Source organism: Rhinopithecus roxellana, chromosome 5 (genome assembly GCF_007565055.1).
Source record: "Rhinopithecus roxellana isolate Shanxi Qingling chromosome 5, ASM756505v1, whole genome shotgun sequence".
NCBI lineage: Eukaryota > Metazoa > Chordata > Mammalia > Primates > Cercopithecidae > Rhinopithecus > Rhinopithecus roxellana.
In genome coordinates, this window is record NC_044553.1 from 131093184 (window position 1) to 131120686 (window position 27503).

At 46.2% G+C, this 27503-nt stretch overlaps 2 protein-coding genes across 6 annotated transcripts in view; one reads left to right on the top strand and one right to left on the bottom strand.

Annotated features, from left to right (window-relative positions):
* ZFYVE1 (zinc finger FYVE-type containing 1) overlaps nucleotides 1–6926 on the bottom strand; it is a 60324-nt gene extending 53398 nt beyond the window's left edge. Inside the window, exons 1-2 of one of the 2 annotated variants that reach the window (XM_010355819.1) lie at nucleotides 6640–6926; nucleotides 3741–4657 (exon numbers count right to left, since the gene is read on the bottom strand). In XM_010355819.1, coding sequence (XP_010354121.1) covers nucleotides 3741–4223 — 483 coding nt within the window. In that variant the 5' untranslated portion in view covers nucleotides 4224–4657; nucleotides 6640–6926. Of the gene's footprint in view, nucleotides 1–3740; nucleotides 4710–6639 lie in introns of both variants that reach the window. The other variant, XM_030931547.1, reaches the window with a different exon arrangement.
* The window catches only part of LOC104656358 (nucleophosmin-like), a 560652-nt gene that overhangs the window by 12358 nt on the left and 520791 nt on the right, over nucleotides 1–27503 (top strand). The gene's annotated exons all lie outside the window — the stretch shown is intronic.

Consider the following 27503-nt stretch of genomic DNA (forward strand, 5'->3'; position numbering starts at 1 on the left):
GATCACGAGGTCAGGAGATCGAGACCATCCTGGCTAACACGGTGAAACCCCGTCTCTACTAAAAATACAAAAAACTAGCCGGGCGAGGTGGTGGGCGCCTGTAGTCCCAGCTACTCGGGAGGCTGAGGTAGGAGAATAGCGTGAACCCGGGAGGCGGAGCTTGCAGTGAGCTGAGATCCGGCCACTGCACTCCAGCCCGGGTGACAGAGCAAGACTCCATCTCAAAAAAAAAAAAAAAAAAAAAAAAAAAAAAAAAAAATGGTGACTGCTTTAAGAAAAAAAAGCAGGAGCCAGGCATGGTGGCTCATGCCTGTAATCCCAGCACTTTGGGAGGCCAGGGTAGGAGGTCAGGAGTTGGAGACCATCCTAGCCAACATGCAAAACCCGGTCCCTACTAAAAACACAAAAATTAGCAGGGCGTGGTGATGTGCACCTGTAATCCCAGCTACTTGGGAGGCTGAGGCAGGAGAATCACTTGAACCCGGGATGCAGAGGTTGCAGTGAGCTGAGATCATGCCATTGCACTCCAGACTGGGCAACAGAGTGAAACTCCATTTCAAAAAAAAAAAGGGAAAAAAGAAAGGAAAGGAGGCTGGGCACAGCGGCTCACACCTGTAATCCATGCACTTTGGGAGGCCAAGTCAGGCTGGTCTCAAACTCCTGACCTCATGATCCACCTGCTTTGGCCTCCCAAGGTGCTGGAATTACAGGTGTGAGCCACCCCGCTCAGTCTGTATTTTCAGTAGAGATGGAGTTTCACCATGTTGGTCAGGCTGGTTTCAAACTCCTGATCTTGTGATCCACCCGCCTCGGTCTCCCAAAGTACTGGGATTACAGGCGTGAGCCACCATGCCTAGCTAATTTTTTTTTTATTTTCAGTAGAAACGATGTTTGACCATGTTGGCCCAGCTGCTCTCGAACTCCTGACCTCAGGTGATCCACCTGCCTGGGCCTCCCAAAGTGCTGGGATGACAGGCATGAGCTACCATGCCTGGCCTTGATATCCATTTTTTAAAAACTGAAGTTGGCTGGGCATGGTAGCTCATGCCTGTAATCCCAGCACCTTGGGAGGCTGACGCGGGTGGATAATTTGAGGTCAGGAGTTCGAGACTAGCCTGGTCAATATAGAGAAACCCCGTCTCTACTAAAACAAACACAAAAATTAGCCAGGCAAGTGGTGCATGCCTGTAGTTCCAGCTACTCAGGAGGCTGACGCAGGAGAATCGCTTGAACCTGGGAGACAGAGGTTGCAGTGAGGCAAGATCATGCCATGGCACTCCAGCCTGGGGGACAGAGTGAGACTCTGTCTCCAAAAAAAAAAAACAACTGAAGTGTAGATGTGACAACACCAATTAGTAAGTATTTATGCACTGACAATGTGTTTACCATTGTACATGGTATACGCCATGAAACATGGTCCTGCTCTCCAGAAGTTCACAATCTAACCTAAGTTATAACCTAGATTTATGTCAATCATCTAATTGTTTTGAACATTCACTATTAGAAAACTGAACTAGATATTTTAAGTATTTCTCCATTTATGACTCTATGAGAACAAATCACCTAAAATCAAAGAATTCTATGTCTATACCATCAGTCCCAAGAATGCTGCTTGCAATTAACAAACTGTTATATCCTGGGAAGTGGTTAATGTTTATGAAGGGAGGAAATGTGGGAAGAATCTTTACAAATAATCCAATTATATACATATTACATACAAGAAATAAAGATGAAGGACCAATATCATCTCTGGGTAGTTAGATTTATCTTCTTCATTACACTTCTTTATCTCTTAATTCTCAACTAAGGAACATGTATCAATGCTACAAAAAAGAAAAAAATACACATCCTCCTCCCCAAAAAAACATTCTTTTTAAAGGTGCCAATGCAATCCATGAGGGTTACTAGTCCATCCCAAAGCTTCCCCTCATTTGACAAAAGTGGCAACAACCAAACTATGACTTTCCAAAAGCTGACATTACAGAGAACTGATAGCAAAACCACCAAGAATCATCCAAAATCCAAGTGTTCCATTTATAAAAGATTTAGTCCACAATGTCGCCCAATTAGAGCATAATCCATAATGAAGACATTATTGCTAACAAGGGACGCGGAATGGGATCTGGGTCACTCTTCCATAACTATTTGTTCCTCTCAAACCAATAAAGAAAAGTCTGTGTTAGCAAAGTATTTAGCTGACAATGGAAGTACATAGGAATCATGATGTAATTCATTTCCATCAGCTTATCCAAGGAGGAAAAAAGTACAGAAGAAAAATATTAGGTGGGTAATTAGGGAGCCTCTCAAATGGTAACTTACATAGGTACTCCCCTCCAAACTGAAAACTGAAGGAGTCATCACCATCAAAAGTACTGAGTCAATGAACCACAGATACTCAACAGTGATACTGACTACAACGAACTGGTACTGGATACCATGTGCCAGACTGTGATAAAAATCATTTAAGCTGTGCCTCAGTTTTACTTCTACTTTACAGGATTGTTGATAGGACTCAAAAAGATTAGGAATGGAAAGGATTTTTATCACTTACCCTTGGCTATACAGTGACTGGTAAACAAGGATGTGAATTCAAGCAAACTTCACTTGAAAGCCCACTCAAAAGAAAAGTATAGACACTACACTACCTTCATTCAAAAGTATAAACATTATACTACCCCTTCCCCAATCTTGCCTAGCTGTCACACTACCATCTCCCCAACTCAGACTCAAGCCAAATATCCCCTAGTCATTCTGTACTCCCAGATGCCCTCACTGGCTTTTACTGATCAGAAACCTATACAAGAAAATATGAAGAGACCAGCTGATCATGCCTGTAATCCCAACACTTTGGGAGGCCAAGGTGGGTGGATCACTTGAGGTCAGGAGTTCGAGACCAACCTGGCCAACATGGTGAAACCCCATCTCTACTAAAAATTCAAAATTAGCCAGGCATGATGGCACGCGTCTGCAATCCTAGCTACTCGGGAGGCTGAGGCAGGAAAATAGCTTGAATCCAGGAGGCAGAGGTTGCAGTGAGCCGAGATGGCACCACTGCACTCCAGCCTGGGTGACAGAGCAAGAGTCCACCTCAAAAAAAAAAAATATATATATATACACACACACACACATATATATACACGTGTATATATGTGTATATATATGTATATATATGTATGTATACGAAGAGACCATCTGGAAATAATATTGTCCTTATTAAAAGCCACTTTTTAAAGACCTGCCTGTCTAAATCGAGATAGCAGGTTTATGCCTTATTACCTAGCACTCCCATGGAACCCAATGTTAGTGTGTATTTCCCTGGATAGATACAGTCCTGCATCACTAACATTTACTCATGGCTTGCCAGGGTGCTCTCATTCTGAAGTATTTTAAATCAGTTCTAATAATGCTACAATTAATACTAACAACAGCTACCATATACACTGACCATTTATTATGCGACAGGCTCTACAAACACTGTCTCATTTCAACCTCACAACTCAATGAAGTAGGCTGTCCCCCATTTTATAGATGAAAAAGCTAAGGCTCAGAGAAGGAAAGTAATTCGACCAGAGGTCATGCAGCTGGTAACTAAATCTGACTCCAAGCAGCTAAAGCCTCCAGAGGTCTTGCCTTTTAATGATTAAAATGTGATCTCCTCTCGGACATTGGTTTTTGAGAGCTGCCTTCCAACAACAGATCTGCTCCACTACACATGAATCCCACTATACCCATGTGCTTACCTGAACTTCTTCATTTTCGTCTACTAGGAGGAAACTCACAACCTTCTCAGTCATCTTCTTCCTCTTGGTCTCCTCATCCATCTCTTCTGCCTCCAGTGACCCCTGGAGATTACTGACATTGTACACAGTAACAGGGTGTCTCCTTTTGTTACCCCCAGAATGAGTCCTCTTCTGGCACTCCAGGCACAAGTTGATTTTGCAGGTCTGGCACCTCACGATTGCCCTCTGCCTAACACCTGGTAAATGCCCACTGAGACCCTTGCAGAGGTCACAGTAAGGGACATGGCCAGGTTTGAGTCTTATCCGCTCATGGTTTCTCAGGCGCTCCTGCCGATGGAGCTCCTCCTCGCAGCGGAGACACTGCAGACTGCAGCACTCATCACACTCAAAGATAGCTTCATCAGTCCCGCTGCAGGCGTAACTTTCCTGGCACATCAGCCCCGGATTCAGGCCCTTCTCTGCTGGGGATGTCTGGGCACTCATACTCACACTGGTAAGGAAACACACCCACCATATAACAAGTCACTGAGCTTGCCCCAGGAGTGAAGACAAAGATTTGAGTCTGAAGACTGCACGAAACCTCCCCAGGGTTCTGAACACTTTAAAAAAGAACACCTTTCATGTCCTCCTGTTATAGCTCTGGACAAACAAATGTTCAAATTTTTAATTTGCTGCCTCCAAGACTCTTGTATTAGCAGCAACGTTGATTTGGTTTAATGGTTTCATCCTCCATAAAGTGTAAGCAAAGATGTGGTCAAAATTGACTTGGAAGGGTCTTTTATGGCTGAGAGAGGTCTGATGGGTTCAGGGTGGTGGGTTCACCAGTTGGATATCAGCTACAAAGTTTTGGTAACGAAAGAAAGTGGTCAGGAGCTTTTCAATATAATTCGACCTGAAGTCAGTATTTCAGGGGATACCTAGAATAGGGGAAGGAAAAGGATTTCAATCATCCAAAAAACGGAAGTGCACCTTAAAAAAAAAAAAAAAAAAGATTGTGACTAAATTAAATACTAGCCCAAAACTGCTGAGACAAATCTCATTACTTTTTTTTTTTTTCTTTTTTTCTGAGACAGAGTTTTGCTCTTGTTGCCCAGGCTGGAGTGCAATGGGACAGTCTCGGCTCACCGCAACCTCCGCCTCCCAAGTTCAAGTGATTCACCTGCCTCAGCCTCCCAAGGAGCTAGGATTACAGGCGCCCACCACAGCGCCCAGCTAATTTTTGTATTTTTAGTAGAGACGGGGTTTCACCATGTTGGCCAGGCTGGTCTTGAACTCTTGACCTCAGGTGATCCGCCTGCCTTGGCCTCCCAAAGTGCTAGGATTACAGGCGTGAGCCACTGCACCTGGCCAGAAATCTCATTTTTTATCTTAACACTTACACTGGCTTGTTATATAGCCAGGCGCAGTGGCTCATACCTGTAATTCCATCACTTTGGGAGGCCGAGGTGGGCAGATCACTTGAGGTCAGGAGTTCGAGACCACTCTGCCCAACATGGTGAAATCCTATCTCTACTAAAAACACAAACATTCGCTGGGCGTGGTGGCGGGCGCCTGTAATCCCAGCTACTAGGGAGGCTGAGGCAGGAGAATTGCTTGAACCTGGGAGGTAGAGGTTGCAGTGAGCCGAGATCTTGCCACTGCACTCCAGCCTGGAAGACAGAGTGAGACTCCCTCAAAAAAAAAATAAATAAATAAAAAATATTTTCAAAATTATAGCTAAACTTCCTCCTCTTGACAACAAACGCCACCTCTAGGCCCAAGGCATTTAAGAGACTTTGCTGCTCTATTTCCCAGACTGGAATTTTCTGTTCATTCAGTTATTAAATTCAGAATCTAAATCACTAAGTGAGTAGTACTTGGAAGGACAGCCCTCTGCACCCCCACATGCATCCCACAATTGGGAGGAGTGGAGAGGCTTGTACAAAGCTAATGAAAATGTAATAATAAACTTTAGATCTATCAAATACCTGGGCCCACCCGGTTAGCCTTGTAACTGGATTGTTTCAACTCCAGTTAGACATATACTAAGGACTCTAAACTTAGAAACAATAGTAACAATTTCATGTTTAAAAACAATTTTTTTACTTTGTAATTCTTCTGTCCCTTCTTTCACTAACTACCAAAAAAAAAAAAGGAGCAACAGGCCTCTACTATGACCTATGGCAAAGCCAGGCCTGCAGTGAATCAAAACAAGTAATTTTTCTCTTTGTCACTTAAAAACTAACTTAAAAATAACTTCAAAATAGGAAAAAAAGATAACTGGGGCAAGAAAGGGGCTTTTGTCACTTTGACAATTATATTCCTAATTCCCACTAGCCTTGACCCCCATTCCAAGGCCCCAACAAGGTGTAAAGCCCTGCCTTTCTGATAGTCACTCCTCCCCTACAGTAATCAATCTATCAATCTTATTTTTAGATAAACAAGGAAGGCGAAGGGAGTGACTAGGGGATCTTATTTACACTCTAACCTCAGACATGCCTAGCCAACCCCCAAAACAGAAACAAAAATCAAACTTGTCACAATTGAGAAAAATATAAAATCAACCTTAAAAAGTACACCTTACCCCTGGCCATGTCAAGCAAACATTTTGCCCACTCGGGCCCCCACCTCGACACCTCTCCCCAGCCGGGGACTCCTCACCCTTCCTTCCACCCGGACACCACTGCCACAACCCGAGGGGCAGGAGCGGAGCCTAAGAACAAAGAAGGTCCCCCAAAATCCCCCCCACGCCGGCAAAACCCGGAGCCGAATCCATTGTTTATACCACCCCACCCCCACCCCCGCCGCACCCGCCCCTCCTTCCTCCCGAGGGCAGCCGGAGCCCCAGGACGATCACTCGCCCCGCGCTGGGCCGTGCCCTCCCCGCCCTGCCCTGCCCGCCGCGGCCAGGGGATCCCACCACGGAGCAGCTCGGCCGCAGCAAGGCGGCGTCCGGGGGCCGCAGGGCGCTAGTGGGGACAGAGGCTGTTCCTCAGGACACCGGCAGATCCATCCTCATCTCCATCTCCGCCACCCTCCTCCTTCGTTGCCTCCCGGGCTTCCTCCTCTCCTGTTGTCAGTTGGGATCAGCTGATCGGAGTGAACTTCTCCCAGCTTGGACTAACAGGAAGGCGTGAGCTGTGCAGCCCAGAAAGGGAGGAGCGAGAGAGGGAGGAGCTCGGCGCCAGCGAGGGCGGAGTGCGCACTGCCTCCTGGGAGATGTAGCTCCTCGCGGCGCACTTTCGCCCCTCATCCCGGAAGGGAAGACTCTGAATGACTACAACTCCCAGTACGAAAGAGGCTGCTCTTGCGAGGAGGCGGTGGGGACCGGCTACGGAGGATTTCGGGACTTGGAGTTTTTGCATTGAGTGTGGTATCCGCAGGTTTCAGCACGTTCTTTTGGGTTGCAACTGGGAAAGGCATGGTGCTACGTTAGAGAACTGATGTAATAATGTCTAGTATAAGTGGGAAATGGCGAGTCAATTAATTTGAATTCAAGTAACCCTATTGAACACCATTCCCTCAGAAACGTGTGAGCACAGGCAGTCTCCACTTTTCCAATTTCACTTCTCAAAAACTAAGGAAAAGACCAGAAAGAAGTGATAAGAAGATATAGGTACTCTTGGGAAGTTTTTGTTGATTTTCCCCCCTTTGGCAAAGGACAAAATTACAACGAATTTAGTTTTAAGATCTCAATTGCCTTTATTGCGACTCTAGGATTAGACAACACTTCATTCCAGAAAGTGGAGTGAATGTTCTGATGAGCAGGAGAGGTTGGCTTTGTAGACAGAGAAAAGCTTAAAGCAAAGAACAAAGAGCATATTAGTTTCTTTCTTTCTTTCTCTTTCTTGTCATCCTTTTCTTTCCTCTTTCTTCTCTCTTCTTTCAGTCTTCTCATAGGACCTTGACATATTGGTCATTTCTTTTTTTTTTTTTTTGAGACAGAGTCTCGGCTCTGTCGCCCGGGCTGGATTGCAGTGGCCGGATCTCAGCTCACTGCAAGCTCCGCCTCCCGGGTTTACGCCATTCTCCTGCCTCAGCCTCCCAAGTAGCTGGGACTACAGGCGCCCGCCACCTCGCCCGGCTAGTTTTTTGTATTTTTTAGCAGAGACGGGGTTTCACCATGTTAGCCAGGATGGTCTCGGTCTCCTGACCTTGTGATCCGCCCGTCTCGGCCTCCCAAAGTGCTGGGATTACAGGCTTGAGCCCCCGCGCCCCGCCCATACTGGTCATTTCTAAGCTACTTTCCTTGGGAGGTGGGGACAGAAAGACAGAACAATAGAAAAATAACTGATTAGTTGACATCAGCTTACTTCAGGGTACTTCTTTTGTGTAAGGATTACAACAGAGGGAGCTTCATTATCATGCAACCTTAACACAATCCTGTTTGGGAAATTGGCTGTCCTTATCCCTCTTTCCTGATTTCTCTGAAGGTCAGATAACAACTTAGAGTTTGGTAACAGCTTAGTTTGGATTTGGTGAGGTGAAACTTTAGTATGGGTGATTCCATTTTTATTTTAGCCAGGTCTCTTGGGGCCTGGTGCAGGAGTTTAGTCCAAAACAAAGGCCTCCTATCATTTTTACTTAACACCCTTCAAGGGTATTCTCCAAACCAACCATGAATTTTTTTTCCTACCTAGTAGTTTTCTGATCTTTCCTTCTATAGTTTCAGAATGTCTCAGGCCGGGTGCGGTGGCTCACGCCTGTAATCCCAGCACTGTGGGAGGTCGAAGTGGGCTGATAACCTAAGGTCGGGGGTTCGAGACCAGCCTGACCAACATGGCAAAACCCCCATCTACACTAAAAATACAAAAATTAGCTGGGCATGGTGGTGGGTACTTGTAATCCCAGCTACTCGGGAGGCTGAGGTAGGAGAATTGCTTGAACCCGGGAGGCGGAGGTTACAGTGAGCTGAGATGGCGCCATTGCACTCCAACCTGGGCAACAAGAGGGAAACTCTGTCTCAAAAAAAAAAAAAAAAAGCTATTATAGTTTCAGAACTTCTCAATTTGAAATTATCTTTGAGGGCCAGGCACAGTGGCTCACGCCTGTAATCCCAGCACTTCGGGAGGCCAAGGTGGGCGGATCACAAGGTCAGGAGTTCGAGACCAGCATGGCCAACATAGTGAAACCTCATCTCTACTAAAAATACAAAACATTAGCTGAGTGTGGTAGCGGGCACCTGTAATCCCAGCTATTTGGGAGGCTGAGGCAGGAGAATCACGTGAACCTGGGAGGCAGAGGTTGCAGTCAGCTGAGATTACACCATTGCACTCCAGCCTGGGCAACAGTGCGAGACTCCATCTCAAAAAAGAAAAAAAAAAAAGAAATTATTTTTGCGTTAGATGGGATAAATTTTCAGGTAAGCTTTCAGTCTACAGTGCAGGCTAATGGTTAACATTTATCAGGCTTTTTCTTTTTTCTTTTTTCATGGCCTTATATTTGTTTAGTGCTTTCACTTTTTGTTTGTTTCTTGAAACAACATTGAAAGAAAGCCTGGGTCTGTGTTGCCAAAGATTGACTGCTTGCTCTAGAAAAGCTCCTGAAGGCCTGGCGTGGTGGTTCATGTCTGTAATCTTAGCACTTTGGGAGGCCAAGGTGAGCAGAGCACTTGAGGTCCTGGCCAACATAGTGAAACCATGACTATACTAAAAATACAAAAAATTAGCTGGGAATGGTGGCACGTGCCTGTAATCCCAGCTACTCTGAAGGCTGAGGCAGGAAAATCACTTGAACTCCAGAGGCAGAGGTTATACTGAGCCTAGATTGTGCCATTGCACTCCAGCCTGGGCAATGGAGCAAAACTCCATCTCAAAAAAAAAAAAAAAAAGAGGCTGGGCGTGGTGGCGGTTCACACCTGTAATCCTAGCACTTTGGGAGGCTGAGGTGTGTGGATTACCTGAGCTCAGGAGTTCGAGACCAACCTGGGCAACACGGTAAAAACCCATCTCTACTAAAATACAAAAAAAAAAAAATTAGCCGGGCATGGCGATGTGCACCTGTAATCCCAGCTACTAGAGAAACTGAGACAGGAGAATCGCTTGAACCCCGGGAGTGGAGGTTGCAGTGAGCCGAGATCACGCCATTGCTCTCCAGCCTGGGCGACAGAGTGATAGACTCCATCAAAATAAAGGAAGAAAGAAACAAGGAAGGAAGGAAGGGAGGGAGGGAGGGAGGGAGGGAGGGAAAAGAGAAAACCTCCTGACTATACAGGTAGTTGGGTAAGTCACTCAACCTTTCCACAAAATAGAAATTGTAATTAATGAAGTCCCTGCCAATTCCAATGTACTGTGATTCTATCTTGATAATTGTTAACCCAGGAGAGAAAACTAAGATTAAGTGACTTGCCAGGGTTACACAACAAATTATTGACAAATCTGGGACAAGACTGTATCTGCTGACTTGAAATCCAATACTTTTTTACCTTGTGATTCCAGGGACATAAGTAAACCACTAGTAAAACCAAGTCTACATAATAATGACCCATATATGAGGATTAAATTGCTGAAAATTATATTTTCAATACTAGGCAGAGAGCCAATGGTTGGATTATGAAACATGGCTGAGAAATTGTTTTCTAAAAACTACTTCTAGGGCCAGGCGCAGTGGCTCATGCCTGTAATCCAAGCACTTTGGGAGGCTAAGGTGAGTGGATCACGAGTTCAGGATTTCAAGACCAGCCTGGCCAAGATGGTGAAACCCGGGCTGTACTAAAAATACAAAAATTAGCCGGGCCTGGTGGTGGGCGCTTGTAATCCCAGCTAATCAGGAGGCTGAGGCAGGGAATTGCTTGAACCCGGGAGGCAGAGGTTGCAGTGAGCCAAGATCGTGCCACTGCCCTACAGCCTGGGTGACAGAGTGAGACTCCATCTCAAAAAAAAAAAGAAAAAAAAATTTTAAATTTCTGGGCCGGGCACAGTGGCTTATGCCTGTAATCTCAGAACTTTGGGAGGCCGAGGCGGGCAGATCACAAGGTCAGGAGTTTAAAACCAGCCTGGCCAATATGGTGAAACCACATCTCTACTAAAAATACAAAAAATTAGCTTGGTGTGTTGGCATACACCTGTAATCCCAGCTACTCTGGAGGGTGAGGCAGGAAAGTTGCTTGAACCCAGGAGGCAGAGGTTGCAGTGAGCTGAGATGGTGCCATTGGACTTCAGCTAGGACTACCCCATAATAACTTGGAGCCATAATAGTTTCCTTGGCCAGGCACGGTGGCTCACACCAGTAATTCCAGCAATTTGGGAGGCCAAGGTGGTCAAATAACTTGAGGTCAGGAGTTCGAGACCAGCATGGCCAACATGGCAAAATCCAGTCTCTACTAAAAATACAAAAATTAGCCAGGCGTGGTGGCACTTGCTTGTAATGCCAGCTACTCGGGAGGGTGAGGTACAAGAACACTTAAGTCCGGGAGGCGGAAGTTGCAGTAAGCCAAGATCGTGCCATTGCACTCCAGCCTGGGTGACAGAGGAAAACTCCGTCTAAAAAAAAAAGAGTTTCCTTTAGCCAGGTACGGTGATAGTGCATATCTGTAATCCCAGCCACTCAAGAGACTGAGACCTCAGGATCCTTTGAGCTCAGGAGTTCCAGAAGAGCATGGGCAACATAGTGAGAACCCTCCCCCATAACTCTTTTCCCTCTTCCCAAAGATAAAGAAAATAAAATGATGGGAAAAACAGCAAACACAACCCTGTTTTCTGGATGTAAACTGTTTTTGTTTTTGAGACAGAGTCTCACTCTGTTGCCCAGGCTGGAGTGCAGTGGCACGATCTTGGCTCACTACAACCTCTGCCTCCCAGGTTCAAGCGATGCTCCTGCCTCAGCCTCGTGAGTAACTGGGACTACAGGCATGCGCCACTACATCTGGGATGTAAATCTGTTTGGAATGTGAAACACATGACCATAGGGACATGCGGTGTTTGTATAGATAGAACCTTTGGGTCTGGTGTGGTGGCAGGTGCCTATAACCCCAACTACTAGGGAGGCTGATGTGGGAGGATCACTTGAGCCCAGGAGTTCAAGACCAACCTGGGCAAGATAGACCCCTATCTAAAAAAAATAAAAATAAAAAGCTCACTTGCGGCCAGGCACGGTGGCTCATGCCTGTAATCCCAGCACTTTGGGAGGCCAAGGCGGGTGGATCGCCTGAGGTCAGGAGTTCGAGACCAGCCTGACCAACATGGTGAAACCCCATCTCTACTAAAAATACAAAAAATTAGCCAGGCGTGGTGGCAGCCACCAGTAATCTCAGCTACTTGGGAGGCTGAGGCAGGAGAATCGCTTGAACCTGGGACGCAGAGATTGCAGTGAGCCAATATCGTGCCATTGCACTCCAGCCTGGGCAACAAGAGTGAAACTCTGTCTCAAAAAAAAAAAGTATATCTATATCTCTCTCTCTCCTGGGAACAAAATGGCATTTAATAAATTTTTATTTATATTTTATTTTATTTTCTGAGACAGAGTCTCACTCTGTTGCCAGGCTGGAGTGCAGTGGTGTGATCTTGGCTCACTGCAACCTCTGCCTCTAGGGTTCAAGCAATTCTCCTGCCTCAGCCTCCTGAGTAGCTGGGACTAGAGGCACATGCCACCACATCCAGCTAATTTTTGTATTTTTAGTAGAGATAGGGTTTCACCATGTTGGCCAGGATGGTCTCGATCTTTTGACCTCACGATCCTCCCACCTTGGTCTCCCAAAGTGCTGGGATTATAGTTGTAATCCACCATGCCCGGCCTTTATTTATTTTTTATTTATTTTTTTGAGACAGAGTCTCGCTCTGTTGCCCAGGCTGGAGTGTAGTGGTGCGATCTCAGCTCACTACAACCTCCGCCTCCCGGGTTCAAGCGATTCTCCTGCCTCAGCCTCCCGAGTAGCTGGGATTACAGGCATGTGCCACCATACTCAGCTAATTTTTGTATTTTTTGTAGAGATGGGGTTTCAGCGTGTTGGCCAGGCTGCTCTCGAACTCCTGACCTAGTGATTCACCTGCCTTGGCCCCCCAAAGTGCTGGGATTACAGCAGTGAGCCACTGTGCCTAGCCTTATTTTTTTTTTTTTTCTTTTTTTTTAGACAGAGTCTCACTCGGTGCCCAGGCTGCAGTGCACTGGCAGGATCTCAGTTCGCTGTGACCTCCACCTTCCAGGTTCACGTGGTTCTCTTGCCTCAGCCTCTGGAGTAGCTGGGACTTCAGGCGCATGCCACCACACCTGTCTAATTTTTTGTATTTTTAGTGGGGACAGGGTTTCACCATGTTAGCCAGGCTGATCTGGAACTCCTGACCTCAAGTGATCCACCGCCTGGCCTCCCAAAGTGCTGGGATTACAGGCGCGAGCCACCATACCTGGCCTCCTTTTTTGTTTCATTTTGTTTTGTTTTGTTTTGTTTTGAGACAGGGTCTGTCTGTGTTGCCAAGGCTGGTCTAGAACTCCTAGGCTCAAGTGATCCCACCAGACAGATCAAAACAAACACTGAAATTCTTGAGTATAATGTCTGTTCTGCTCCCTCTGGTACTGGGCACTCTTACTATGAACACAGTCCATCTTCAAGGTCTCTTTTGTGCTGAGGAACAGGGGAATGTCCAGCATAAGTTACAATGTCACAAAGCTCTTCTATGAAGATTCAGTTTTTTTGTTTTTTTTTTAAGTAAGCATTTCCTCGGTTGTGGCAAGCTTTCGATGAGTAGCTGGAGTCTGAGAATGATCATTCTGTGAGTTTCTGCCAATTTATTCATGGTCCTTGTAGAGGGACAGACCCGGTGTTCCTTACGCCACCATTTTCACTAACTTCCCCTGTGTTTCCCATCCCAGTAAGGTCTTTATCCTATCCAATTCCTGAGGCATTATCCTGGGCATTATTCCTTATTTTCTCTTTCCTCTACAAACCCTTACTTGCCTGCCTATTGTCCTCAGTGTAAAATGCAAACTTGACAATCTAATTTATAAGGTCCATCACAGGCCAGGTGCAGGGACTCAAACTTGTAATCTCAATCTTTGGGATGCCAAGGCAGGAGGATCACTGGAGCCCTGGAGTTCAAGACCAGCCTGGGCAACATAGGGAGACTCCCTTCCTTCCTTCCTTCCTTCCTTCCTTCCTTCCTTCCTTCCTTCCTTCCTTCCTTCCTTCCTTCCTTCCTTCTTTCCTTCCTTCCTTCCTTCCTCCCTCCCTCCCTCCCTCCCTCCCTCTCTCTCTCTCTTTCTTGACAGAGTCTTGCTCTGTCGCCCAGGCTGGAATGCAGTGGTGTGATCTCAGCCCACTGCAACCTCTGCCTCCCTGGTTCAAGCAGTTCTCCTGCCTCAGCCTCCTGAGTAGCTGGGACTACAGACGCCCACGACAGTGCCCAGGTACTTTTTGTATTTTTGGTAGAGACAGGGTTTCACCATATTGGCCAGGCTGGTCTTGAACTCCTGACCTGGTGATCTACCTGCCTCGGCCTCCCAAAGTGCTGGGATTACAGGCATGAGCCACCATGCCTGGCCGGGAAACCCTTTCTTTCCCAAACAATGTAAAAACTGCCTGACTGGGCTAGGCGCAGTGGCTCATGCCTGCAATCACAGCACTTTGGGAGGCTGAGGCAGGAGGATCATGAGGTCAGGAGATCGAGACCATCCTGGCTAACACGATGAAACCCTGTCTCTACTAAAAAACACGAAAAATTAGCCGTGCGTGGTGGCAGGCGCCTGTAGTCCTGGCTACTCCGGAGGCTGAAGTAGGAGAATGGCGTCAACCTGGGAGGCGGAGCTTGCAGTGAACCGAGATAGTGCCACTGCACTCTAGCCTGGGCAACAGAGTGAGACCCCTTCTCAAAAAAGAAACAAACTACCTGGCTGTAGTGGTACAAACCTGTGGACCTAACTACTCGGGAGGTAACAGGATTCCTTCGGCCCAGGACATAGAGGCTGTGATCTTGCCACTCCAGCCTAGGTGACAGAGCAAGACCCTGTCTCAAAAAATAAAAAATAAATAAAGAAGAAGGTCCGTCATAATCTGTTCACTACTTGCCTCTCAGACTTATATCATGACACCCACTCCTGCCCAATTTCCCAACCAACCTCTGCCACATACTCTACACCCCATAGGGAACTATTTTCCATTCCCAGAATGTCCTTGCTCTTTTACCTCAGGCTTTCCGTTATGTTATTCCCACCTGTTTGGAACATTCTCCTCTATTGTACCTGCTGTGGATAACCTAATTTATCCTTTAAGTCATAGCTTAGAATCATGTTCCTCTGGAAGCTTTCTTTCACTACTCTGGTATAGATTTAGGGGTTGACAAACCTTTTTTTTTTTTTCAAGACAGACAGAGCCTCGGCTAATTTTTTGTAACCACACATGGCTAATTTTTTGTATTTTTAGTAGAGATGGGGTTTCACCATGTTTCCCAGGCTGGTCTTGAACTCCTGACCTCAAGGGATCCACCTACCCTGGCCTCTCAAAGTGCTGGGATTACAGGAGTGAGCCATCACCCAACTTTTTTTTGGAGACAGAATTTCACTCTGTTGCCCAGGCTGGAGCACAGCCTCAGTTCACTGCAACCTTCGCCTCCTGGGTTCAAGCGATTCTCCTGACTCAGCCTCCTGAGTAGCCGGGATAACAGGCATGTGCTACTGCACCTGGCTAATTTTTGTATTTTTAGTAGAGACGGGGTTTTGCCATGTTCCAGGCTAGTCTCAAACTCTTGGCCTCATGTGATCTGCCCACCCCAGCTTCCCAAAGTGCTGGGATTACAAGCGTGAGCCACCACGCCTGGCCCCAACCATTTAAAAATGTAAAAACCACTGGGCACGGTAGCATGTACCTGTAGTCCCAGCTACTCGGGAGGCTGAGGCAGGAGGATTGCTTGAGTCCAGGAGTTCTGGGCTGCAGCACATGATGCTAATTGTGTGTCTGCCCTAAGTTCAGCATCAATATGGCAACCTCCCAGGAGCAGGGAACCACCAGGTTGCCTAAGCAGGGGTGAACCAGCCCGTCAGAAACAGAGCAGGTGAAAACTCCAGTGTTGCTCAGTAGTGGGATCGCACCTGTGAATAGCCACTGCACTACAGCCTGGGCAACATAGTGAGACCTGTCTCTTAAAATTAATAAATAATGTAAAAACCTTTTTTTCTTTTTCTTTTTTTTTTTTTTTGAGACAGAGTCTCTCTCTGTCACCAGGCTGGAGTGTAGTGGCCTGATCCTGGCTCACTGCAAGCTCCGCCTCCTGGGTTCAAGCGATTCTCCTGCCTCAGCCTCCTGAGTAGCCAGGATTACGTGCATGTGCCACCACGCTCAGCTAATTTTTGTGTTTTAGTAGAGATGGGGTTTCACCATCTTGGCCAGGCTGGTCTCGAACTCCTGACCTCGTGATCCACCCTCCTCGGCCTCCCAAAGTGCTGGGATTACAGGCGTGAGCCACCGCGCCTGGCCTTTTCTTTTTGAAATAGAGTCTGCTCTGTGGCCCTGGCTGGAGTGCAGTGGTACAATCTTGGTTCACTGCAACCTCCATCTCCCGAATTCAAATGATTCTCATGCCTCAGCCTCCTGAGTCGCTGGGACTACAGGCATGCGCCACCACACCCGACACATTTTTGTATTTTTAATAGAGACGAGGTTTCACTGTGTTAGCCAGGCTAGTCTTGAACTCCTGGCCTCAGCCTCCCAAAGTGCTGGGATTACAGGCGTGAGCCACCGCGCCTGGCCTAAAATCATTATTACCTTGTGGGCCATACAAAAACAGGTGGCGTGTAGTTTGGCCATCCCTCACGTAGATAAAATAATCTCTGCAGCTCCTTCCTGTTCCAAAATGCCATAATTACTATATGTAAATCAGCCTCTCCCCGAAATCTATCCAAACATATTTATCCTACAGCCTTTCCCTAGGGGTTGTTTTCTGTTTTTTCCAGGTAAGAGGTAAATATAGTAATATAATAAATTAATCCTTGTTGGATGCATTTTAGCAGAGATCCTGGAGAATTTGTCCCTGATATCCCTTTAAGGGATTCATTTTGAGGTCAGTTTTTTCATTCCAAGGGAAAGACTCTTTGAGGTTCTTCAGCTCATCTCTCACGTCTCTGGTTCTAGGCTTTTCCACTGTTGGCTGCACATTAGAATCATTGGGGAACTTTTGGGGGAAAAACAAAAGCAAAACAGAATACTGATGCCAGGCCTAATAAGTCAGATTCTCTAGGAGCAGAGACTGAACATCAATATTGTTTTAAAAACCCAAAAACCTTCAGATGATTTTAAAGTGGAATCAGGGTTGAATACCAACGTGTTTTTCAATTACTTAGAGGCTCCAGTTGTATTTACAAATTTTGGTGTGCATAATAGTCACTGTGGTACTTGTTAAGCAGGGAGATTTTCCTCACTCCACCACTAGAGATTATAATTCAGTAGATCTGAGTGGGGTTTAGGAATCCACATTTTTAAGTGGCCCCAGATAATTCTCATTTGGATGTTATGAAGCCATTACTGTAAGAGATACTATCATAGGCATTATGAATATATAAGTGAGTTGGAGAGTGGTGGTCCTGTGTTTTCTCATTGTTTAATTTTTTTTTTTTTTTTTGAGACAGAGTTTCACTCTTGTTGTCTAGGCTGGAGTGCAATGGCACCATCTCGGTTCACCATAACCTCTGCCTCCCGGGTTCAAGTGATTCTCCTGCCTCAGCCTCCCGAGTAGCTGGGATTATAGGCATGTGCCACCACACCTGGCTAATTTTGTATTTTTAGTAGAGATGGGGTTTCTCCATGTTAGTCAAGCTGGTCGTGAACTCCCGACGTCAGGTGATCTGCCCGCCTAGGCCTCCCAAAGTGCTGGGATTACAGACATGAGCCCCCATGCCCAGCCTCATTGTTTGATTTTTATGGTGATCTGTTAAACATTATTAATGTTCTACACAAATTAATCTATGCCAATAGAAGTGAAAATAGTAAGCCGGGCGAGGTGGCTCATGCCTGTAATCCCAGCACTTTGGGAGGCCGAGGCAGGTGGATCATCTGGTGGTCAGGAGTTCGAGACCAACCTAGCCAACATGGTAAAACCCTGTCTCTACTAAAAATACAAAAATTAGCTGGGCATGGTGGCAGGTGCCTGTAATCCCAGCTAGTCAGGAGGCTGAGATAGGTTCAAGAATCCAGGGTTCAAGCAATTCTCCTGCCTCAGCCTCCTGAGTAGTTGGGATTACAGGCATGCGCACTACACCCAGTTAATTTTTGTATTTTTAGTAGAGATGGATTTTTGCCATATTGACCAAGCTGGTCTGGATCTCCTGACCTGAAGTGATTCGCCTGCTTTGGCCTCCCAAAGTGCTGGGATTACAGGCATGAGCCACCGTGCCCGGCCATCTTTATTTTCTTCTCTTTGCTTATTTTGGATTGCTTGAGCCCAGGAGTTTGGGCAACCTAGCAAGACCCCCATTTCCACAAAAAATTTTAAAAGTTAGCTGGGTATAGTGGCACATCCCTGTAGTCTCAGCTACTTGAGAGGCTGAGGCAGGTGGATCGCTTGGGTCCAGGAGGTCAAGGCTGCTGTGAGCCATGATTGCATTACTGCAGTCTATTAAGTTTCAACATGAATTTTTGAGGGGACACAAACATTCAAACTATAGCAGGTATTTTCTGACATTCTTCATTCTTTTGTGTGAATCTAATTGCCCTCTGATATCACTTTCTTTCTGCTTAAATAATGCTTTCTTTTTGAGATGGAGTCTCACTCTTATCACCTAGGCTGGAGTGTAGTGGTACAATCTTGGCTCACTGCAACCTCCACCTCCTGGGTTCAAGTGATTCTCCTGCCTCAGCCTCCTGTGTAGCTGGGATTACAGGCATGCGCCACCATGCCCGGCTAATTTTGTATTTTAGTAGACATGGGGTTTCTCCATGTTGGTCAGGCTGGTCTCGAACTCCCCACTTCAGGTCATCCACCCGCCTCGGCCTCCCAAAGTGCTGGGATTACAGACATAAGCCACTGCACCCAGCCTTTTTTTTTTCTTTAGAACAAGCTCAGTACTGAAGGAGACTCTTATTATTATCATTTTACAGCATAGTCCACCTGGAGTCACATGCACAAAGACAGGTTCAATTTTATCCTCTTTGCTGTTAGGACAATTTCTTTCTTTTCTTTCTTTCTTTCTTTCTTTTTTTCTTTCTTTCCTTCTTTCTTTCTTTCTTTTTTTTTTTTTTGAGACAGAGTCTCACTCTGTCACCCAGACTGGAGTGCAGTGGCATGATCTCAGCTCATCACAACCTCTGCCTCCCGGGTCCAAGTGATTCTCCCACCTCAGCCTACTGAGTAGCTGGGATTACAGGCATCCTCGATCATGCCCCACTAGTTTTTGTATTTTTGTAGAGGCCGGGGGTGGGGGGGGGGGGGTTCTCACCATGTTGGCCAGGCTGGTCTTGAACTCCTGACCTCAGGTGATAGGCTCACCTCAGCCTCCCAAAGTGCTGGGATTATAGGCGTGAGCCACAGGCGCCCAGCGCCCAGCCAGAAACATTTTTTTCTAGCCTACCTTTGACTCAGCCTGTTGAGAATACAAGGTCTCTTTATTAAGGGCTGCCTTTTATTACCCAAAGCTTAGTCTCCAACTCTCATACATAGTTATTCATCATCCAGACTCTAGGATAAGCCTCCAGGGGTTCCCCAGGAATTTAGCATTCTGAGATTAACTCCTTACTCCCTTTTAACTTTTTGTTTTAACACTTGGGAATTCCTCTTATTTTCTTGTTTGTTTAGTGACACATTTAAATGTATATTTGTTGGGGTTTATCCAACATCGGAATATTGTGCTACATAAGACTTTTTAGAATATTAAGTCATGCATGTTCTTGGAAATGGAGGTCCCATTCTAAATTCCAAACTCATCCTGTTTTGGCGTTACTCTGGACTCATGGTCCTTGGTCAGCCCATTGATTGGACAAAGGTCCCATTGACACTCACACAGTGGACATTTCTCAAAATATAGAAAGAAGATTAGACACTCACAGTAGCAAATGTCCACTCTGCTTACTGGTTTTGGATGTGAATTCCAAATTCCTTGGGTAGAGAATATGACTGGAACAGCTAGAGATCAGGCTGCTATAATATAAATGTGATTGATTAGGGCCAGGTGCAGTGGCTCACGCCTGTAATCATTTCAGATGTTAAGGTGGGTGGATCATCTGAGGTCAGGACTTGAAACCAGCCATGACCAACATGGTGAAACCCGGTCCCTACTAAAACCACAAAAATTAGCAGGGCGTGGTGGTAGGTGCCTGTAATCCCAGCTACTCGGGAGGCTGAGGCGTGAGAATTGCTTGAACCTGGGAGGCAGAGGTTGCAGTGAGCTAAGATCATGCCACTGCACTCTAGCCTGGGTGACAGAGTGAGACTCCATCTTGAAAAAAAAACAAAAAAAAAGTAATTGATCAGGGCTTACCTTTAGGACTGCTGTGAAAGTTTCCAGAGAAAGAGAAAATAATTATTTACTGAGAAGAAATCTATTTTACCTTTTCTACCTAGTAAAGCCTTCCTTCTCCCCCTCCCCTCCCCTCCCCTTCCCTTCCCTTCCCCTCCTCTCCCCTCCCCTCCCCTTCCCTTCCCTTCTCTTTTTTGTGAGACAGAGTTTCGCTCTTGCTGCCCAGGCTGGAGAGCAATGGTGCAATCTCAGCTCACCGTAACCTCCGCCTCCCAGGTTCAAGCGATCCTTCTGCCTCAGCCTCCTGAGTAGCTGGGATTACAGCCATGTGACACCATGCCCGGCTGATGTTTTTTGAATTTTTAGCAGAGACGGGGTTTCTCCATGTTGGTCAGGCTGATCTCGAACTCCCGACCTCAGGTGATCTGCCCGCCTCAGCCTCCCAAAGTGTTGGGATTACAGGCGTGAGCCACCGAAAAATTAATTTGATGAGGTCTAATTTCATCTTAACCTTTTACCTTTTATTAATTGTGCTTTTGATGTCATGTTTAAGAACACTTTTTCTACGGTAGGTCCAGAACATTTTCTCATGTTTTCTTTTAGAAGTTTTACTGTTTACATTTTAAAAACTTATTTATGTATTTATTTATTTTTAGAGATAAGGTCTCAATCTGATGCCCAGGCTGGAGTGCGGTGGCCCAATCTTGGCTTACTGTAGTCTTGATTTGTAAGCTCAAATGATCCTCCCATCTCTGCTTCCTGAGTAGCTGGGACTACAGGCGCATGCCAGTGCACCTAGTTAATTTTTCTTTCTTTCGTTTTTTTTTTTTTTTTTTTGAGACATTTGTTCATTGATTGAAAGACTTAATATTGTTATGATGGCAGTACTTCTCAGACTGATCTTCACATTCAGTGAAATTCTTAGCCACATTCTAACTGCTGGCCTGGAAAGGTGGCTCACACCTGTAATACTAGCACTTTGGAAGGCCCAGCTGGGTGGATCACTGGAGGCCAGGAGTTTGAGACCAGCCTGGCTAACACAGTGAAACCCCATCTCTACTAAAAATAGAAAAAATTCACTAGGTGTGGGGGCACACACCTGTAATCCCAGCTACTTAGGAGGCTGAGGCATGAAAATCACTTGAACCCAGGAGGCAGAGGTTGCAGTGAGCCAAGATCTTTCCCCTGCACTCCAGCCTGGAAGACATTGAGACAATGTCTTCCTATTTATGTAGATCTTTATTTTTTTTTTCGATAATGTTTTGTAGTTTTCAGTGCATAAGTCTTACATTTCCTTGTATAAATTTATTCCTAGGCCAGGCATGGTGGTCACGCCTGTAATCACAGCACTTTGGGAGGCCAAGGTGGGCAGATCACAAGGTCAGGAGTTCAAGACCAGCTTGGCCAAAATGGTGAAACCCCATCTCCAATAAAAATACAAAAAATTAGCCGGGCGTGGTTGTGTGTGTCTGTAATCCCAGCTACTCAGGAGGCTGAGGCAGGAGAATCACTTGAACCAGGAAGCGGAAGTTGCAGTGAGCAGAGATCATACCATTGTACTCCAGCCTGTTGACAGAGCAAGATTCTGTCTCAAAAAAAAAAAAAAAAAAACTTATTCGTAAGTATATATATATATTTGATGCTACTGTAAATGAAATTATTTTTTTTTCCCATTAATTAACTTATTTGTTTAGAGACAGAGTCTCCCTCTGTCACCTGGGCTGGAATGCAGTGCCTTCATCTCGGCTGACTGCAACCTCTGCTTCCCAAGTTCGAGTGATTCTCCTGTCTCAGCCTCCTGAATAGCTGGTACTACAGTCACGGACCACCATGACTGGCTGATTTTTTTTTTTCTTTTTTTTTTGAGACAGAATTCTGCTCTGTCTCCCAGGCTGGAGTGCAGGGTGAAGTCTCGGCTAACTGCAACCTCTGCCTTCTAGGTTCAAGCTATTCTCCTGCCTGAGCCACCCTAGTAGCTGGGACTACAGATGTGCGCCACCACGCCTGGCTAATTTTTGTATTTTGAGTAGAGACGAGATTTCGCCATGTTGGCCAGGCTGGTCTCGAGCTCCTGACCTCAAGTGATCCGCTTACCTCGAGCTCTGAAAGTGCTGGGATTACAGGTGTGAGCCACCACACCCAGCCAGCTGATTTTTATTGATTGATTGATTTTTTTTTTTTTTTTTTTTTTTGAGACGGAGTCTCTCTCAGTTGCCAGGCTGGAGTGCAGTGGCATGATCTCAGCTCCCTGCAACCTCCACCTCCCCGGTTCAAGCGATTCTCCTGCCCGTGTCCCGAGTAGCTGGGACTACAAGTGCGTACTACCACGCCCAGCTAAGTTTTGTATTTTTAGTAGAGACGGGGTTTCACCATGTTAGCCAGGATGGTCTGGTTCTCTTGACCTCGTGATCCACCCGCCTCGGACTCCCAAAGTGTTGGGGATACAGGTGTGAGCCACTAAGCCCAGCCTGATTGTTATTTTTATCTTTATTTTTGAGATGGAGTCTCCCTCTGTCGGCCAGGCTGGAATGCAATGGTGCGATCTCAATTTACTGCAACCTCCTACTCTCAGGTTCAAGCCATTCTCCTGCCTCAGCTTCCCGAGTAGCTGGGATTGTAGGTGTATGCCACCACGCCTGGCTAATTTTTTGTTGTTGAGACGGAGTCTTGCTCTGTCACCCAGGCTGGAATGCATTGGCACGATCTTGGCTCACTGCAACTTCCGTCTTCCAGGTTCAAGTGATTCTCCTGCCTCAGCCTCCTTTTGGAGAAAAAACCTTTTTCCTCCAAATTCCTTTTCAGATTTTTTTTTTTTTTTTTTTTTTTTTTTTTCAGAGACAGAGTCTTGTTCTGTTGCCCAGGCTGGAGTGTGTGATCTCGGCTGACTGCAACCTCTGCCTCCTGGATTCAAGCGATTCTCATGCCTTAGCCTCTGGAGTAGCTGGGATTACAGGTGTGTGTAATTAGCCACAAAGCCTGGCTAATTTTTGTACTTTTAGTAAAAACAGGGTTTCACTATGTTGGCCCAACTGGTCTTGAACTCCTGCCCTCAATTGCTCCACCTGCCTTGGCCTCCCAAAGTGGTGAGATTACCAGCATGAGCCACCACCCCTGACCAAAGCTTGATTTTTCTAGACATCCTGAGGCAAGTGGGACAGAAGACAAAGCCCAGGACCTGGGGAAAGTGGGAAATCTAAATCTGGGAACTCAGTCTACAGTTTCAGTGAGGGTAATTGGGAAGTAATTATATCTTTCCCTAACAGAGTGAAAAGAAAGATGTCTTGGAACAGAGAGTTTGTGGAGGTGTGTGGGGGTGGCACTAGACCCATAAGCCAGCCCTCCCAGGGATATGTAGCCCAAATAGACATCTCCTGGTGGTCAAAAATACAAACCTCAAATGGTGAATTGTTTCAAGTGTCCTTCTTTGCAGAAGCAAAAGCAAATCCTCTCTGGAGGAATAAACCTTTATCCTGGGCCTTGAAGAATTCCCACAAATATTTTCCAAGGAAAATGTGGCTCATGGTAAAAAATAACTTAGCGTGCAAAGAATGAGAATGAGTAAAGAAAACCGACTTGAGAAACAGATCTGCTAATTCCAGTGATCTGGTAAAAGAATAAAAGTAGGCCAGGCATGGTGGTTCATGCCTGTAATCAACAGAGTGAGACTGCATCTCAACAACAAAAAAAAGAAATACAAAAATTAGCCAGGCATAGTGGCACACACCTGTAGTCCAAGCTACTGGGGAGGCTAAGGCAGGAGAATCACTTGAACCCAGGAGGCAGAGGTTGCAGTGAGCTGAAATTGCGTCACTGCACTTCAGCCTGGGCGACAGAGCAAGACTCCATCTCAAAAAAAAAAGAAAGAAAGAAAGAAAAAAAAACAACCAAAGAGCTGGGTGCAGTGGCTCACGTCTGTAATCCCAGCACTTTAGGAGGCCAAGGTAGGAGGATTTCTTGAAGCCAGGAGTTCGAGACCAGACTGGGCAATATAGTAAGACCCTGTCCCTTAAAAGAAAAAGAAAAAGAAAACAGTCTAGGTGTGGTGGCTCACGCCTGTAATCCCAGTACTTTGAGAGGCCAAGGCAGGCAGATCACTTGAGGTCAGGAGTTCAAGACCAGCCTGGCCAACAAGGTAAAACCCCATCTCTACTAAAAAAACAAACAAAAAAAGCTGGGCACAGTGGCTCACGCCTGTAATCGCACCACTTTGGGAGGCCGAGGCAGGAGGATCACCTGAGGTCAGGAGTTCGAGATCAGCCTGGCCAACATGGTGAAATCCTGTCTCTACTAAAAAATACAAAAATTAGCTGGGTGTGGCGGCACACGCCTGTAATCCTAGCTACTTTTAGAAACGCAGCCTTCCATGTAAAACGAAGTTGAGCTCCAGAAACTAAAGAGACAGTTCCATGTTTTATTATTTTATTTTATTTTAATTTTATTTTTTGAGATGGAGTGTTGCTCTGTCAGCAAGGCTGGAGTGCAGTGGTGGGATCTTGGCTCACTGCACCCTCCACCTCCCAGTTCAAGCAGTTCTCTTGCCTCAGCCTCCCCAGTAGCTGGGACTACAGGTGCACATCACCACACCCGGCTAATTTTAGTATTTTTAGTAGAGATGGGTTTCACGATGTTGGTCAGGCTGGTCTCAAACTCCTGACCTCAGATGATCTGCCCGCCTCAGCCTCCCAAAGTGCTGAGATTACAGATATGAGCCATTGCTCCGCTGGACAGTTCGGGTTTTATAGCACAAGTTCCTGCCCAAGTTCCAATCAGGTCCATTTATGCAAATGAAGGCATCAAACTAGCTTACTTCTGATTGGTCAATATAGCTCAGTTCTGATTGGTCTCTTCAGTCCAGATTGAGCTCTGATTGGTTGGTTCAGGTAAGTGGGGGTTTTTTGTTTTGTTTTTGTTTTTTGTTTTTTGTTGTTGTTGTTGACAGGATATCTCTCGCTCTGTAGCACAGGCTGGAGTTCAGTGGTGCCATCTGCCCTCACAGCAACCTCCACCTCCCAGATTCAAGTGATTCTTCTCCCTCAGCCTCCCAAGTAGCCGAAATTACGGACATGTGCTACCATGCCCACCTAATTTTTCTACTTTCAGTAGAGGCAGGGTTTCACCCTGTTGGCCAGGCCGGTCTTGAACTCCTGATCTTAAGTGATCTGCCCACGTAGGCCTCCCAACATGCTGGGATTACACACGTGCCCCACCACACCCAGTGGCCAGTTCAGGTGAGTTCTGAAAGTACCAACGTTTTAAAAAATGCTGGTTTTGGGCTGGGTGCGGTGGCTCACACCTGTAATCCCAGCACTTAGGGAGGCCGAGACGGGCAGATTATTGAAGCTCGGGAGTTCAAGACCAACCTGGCCAACAGGGTGAAACCCGGTCTCTACTGAAAATACAAAAATTAGCCAGACTTGGTGGCGGGTACCTGTAATCCCAGCTACTCCAGTGGCTGAGATAGGAGAATCACTTGAACCTGGGAGGTGGAGGTTGCAGTGAGCAGAGATCACGCCACTGCACTCCAGCCTGGGTGACAGAGCAAGACTCCATCTCAAAAATATAAACAAACAAACAAACAAACAAACACTGGTTTTTAGATGACTCAGAGTGTGGGCCGGGTGCGGTGACTCACGCCTGTAATCCCAACACTTTGGGAGGCCATGGTGGGCAGATCACCTGAGGTGGGGAGTTTAAGACCAGCCTGACCAACATGAAAAACCCAGTCTCTACTAAAAGTACAAAATTAGCCGGGTGTAGTGGCACATGTCTGTAATTCCAGCTACTGGGGAGGCTGAGGCAGGAGAATCACTTGAATCTGGGAGACAAAGGTTGCTGTGAGATCATGCCATTGCACTCCAGCCTAGGCAACAAGAGCGAAACTCTGTCTCAAAAAAAAAAGAGAGAGAGAGAGAGAGAGAGAACTCAGTGTATGTGTGTGACGTCTAGTCGTCAACAAATGGCTGTGTTTGGCTCTATTTTAAATTTAGGCACAATTAGCCACTCAGGATCCATCTTTAATGACTGGCTCTTTCAGGTTCACATTTGTTCACACATTTTACAGTCATGGGGGCTCACACCTGTAATCCCAGCAATTTGGGAGCTGGGGTGGTAGGATCACTTGAAGCCTGGAGCAATCCTATATGTTGCTAAAATAACTTTCCTTTTTCTAGACTTAAATGGCTGACCGACTCTACTTCTGGTTGACTTGTTTCTCTTTCAATATGATAATATAGGCCACAAGGTGGCTCACACCTGTAATCCTTGCACTTTGGGAGGGTGAGGCAGGAGGATCACTTGAGGTCAGGAGTTCGAGACCAGCCTGGCCAATATGGTGAATCCCCGTCTCTACTAAAAATACAAAAAATTAGCCTGGAGTGGTGGCGTACACCTATAGTCCCAGCTACTTGGGATGCTGAGGTAGGAGAATCGCTTGAACCCAGAAGGCAGAGGTTGCAGTAAGCCAAGATCGTGCCACTGCACTCCAGCCTGGGCAACAGAGCAAGACCCCATTTCAATAAATAAATAAATAAGTATGATAAGATATTTCATCAAATTACATTTAAGTCCTGCTGAACTATGAGCAACATCTTTCTTCCATTAATTAAGACAAATTACAAATCAAACTGCCTTAATCAATAAAAGAAATGTAGTGGCTTACGTAACTGAACAATCGGGGAGATGAGTTTTAGTGAAAGCTCAATCTGGAACTCAAATGATACGCTCAACACTTTGCTTCCTTCTCCATTTCTCAGCTTGGAGAAAGGCACCTAATTTTTTTTTTTTTTTTTTTTTTTAAGATGGAGTCTCATTCTGTTGCCCAGGCTGGAGTGCAGTGGGACAGTCTTGGCCTGTAATCCTAGCACTTTGGGAGGCCGAGGCGGGTGGATCACCTGAGGTCAGGAGTTCGAGACCATCCTGGCCAACATGGTGAAACCCCATCTCTGCTAAAAATACAAAAAAATAGCCAGGCATGGTGGTGGGCTCCTGTAATCCTAGCTACTCAGGAAGCTGAGACAGGAGAATCGCTAGAACCCAGGAGGCAGAGGTTGAAGTGAGCTGAGATCATGCCACTGCATTCCAGTCTGGGCAACAAGAGCGAAACTCCATCTCAAAAAAAAAAGCCAGGCCTAGCGGCTCACACCTGTAAGCACAGCAATGTAGGAGATCTAGGCAGGAGGATTGCATGAGCCCAGGAGTTCAAGGTCAGCCTGGGCAACAGTGTGAGACCCCATCTCTGCAAAAAGTTTTAAAATTAACTGGGTACAGGCCAGGCACAGTGGCTCACGTCTGTAATCCCAGTACTTTGGGAGCCCAAAGTGGACAGATCACTTGAAGCCAAGAGTTCAAGACCAGCCTGGCCAACATGGTAACATCCTGCCTCTACTAAAAATACAAAAATTAACTGGGCATGAT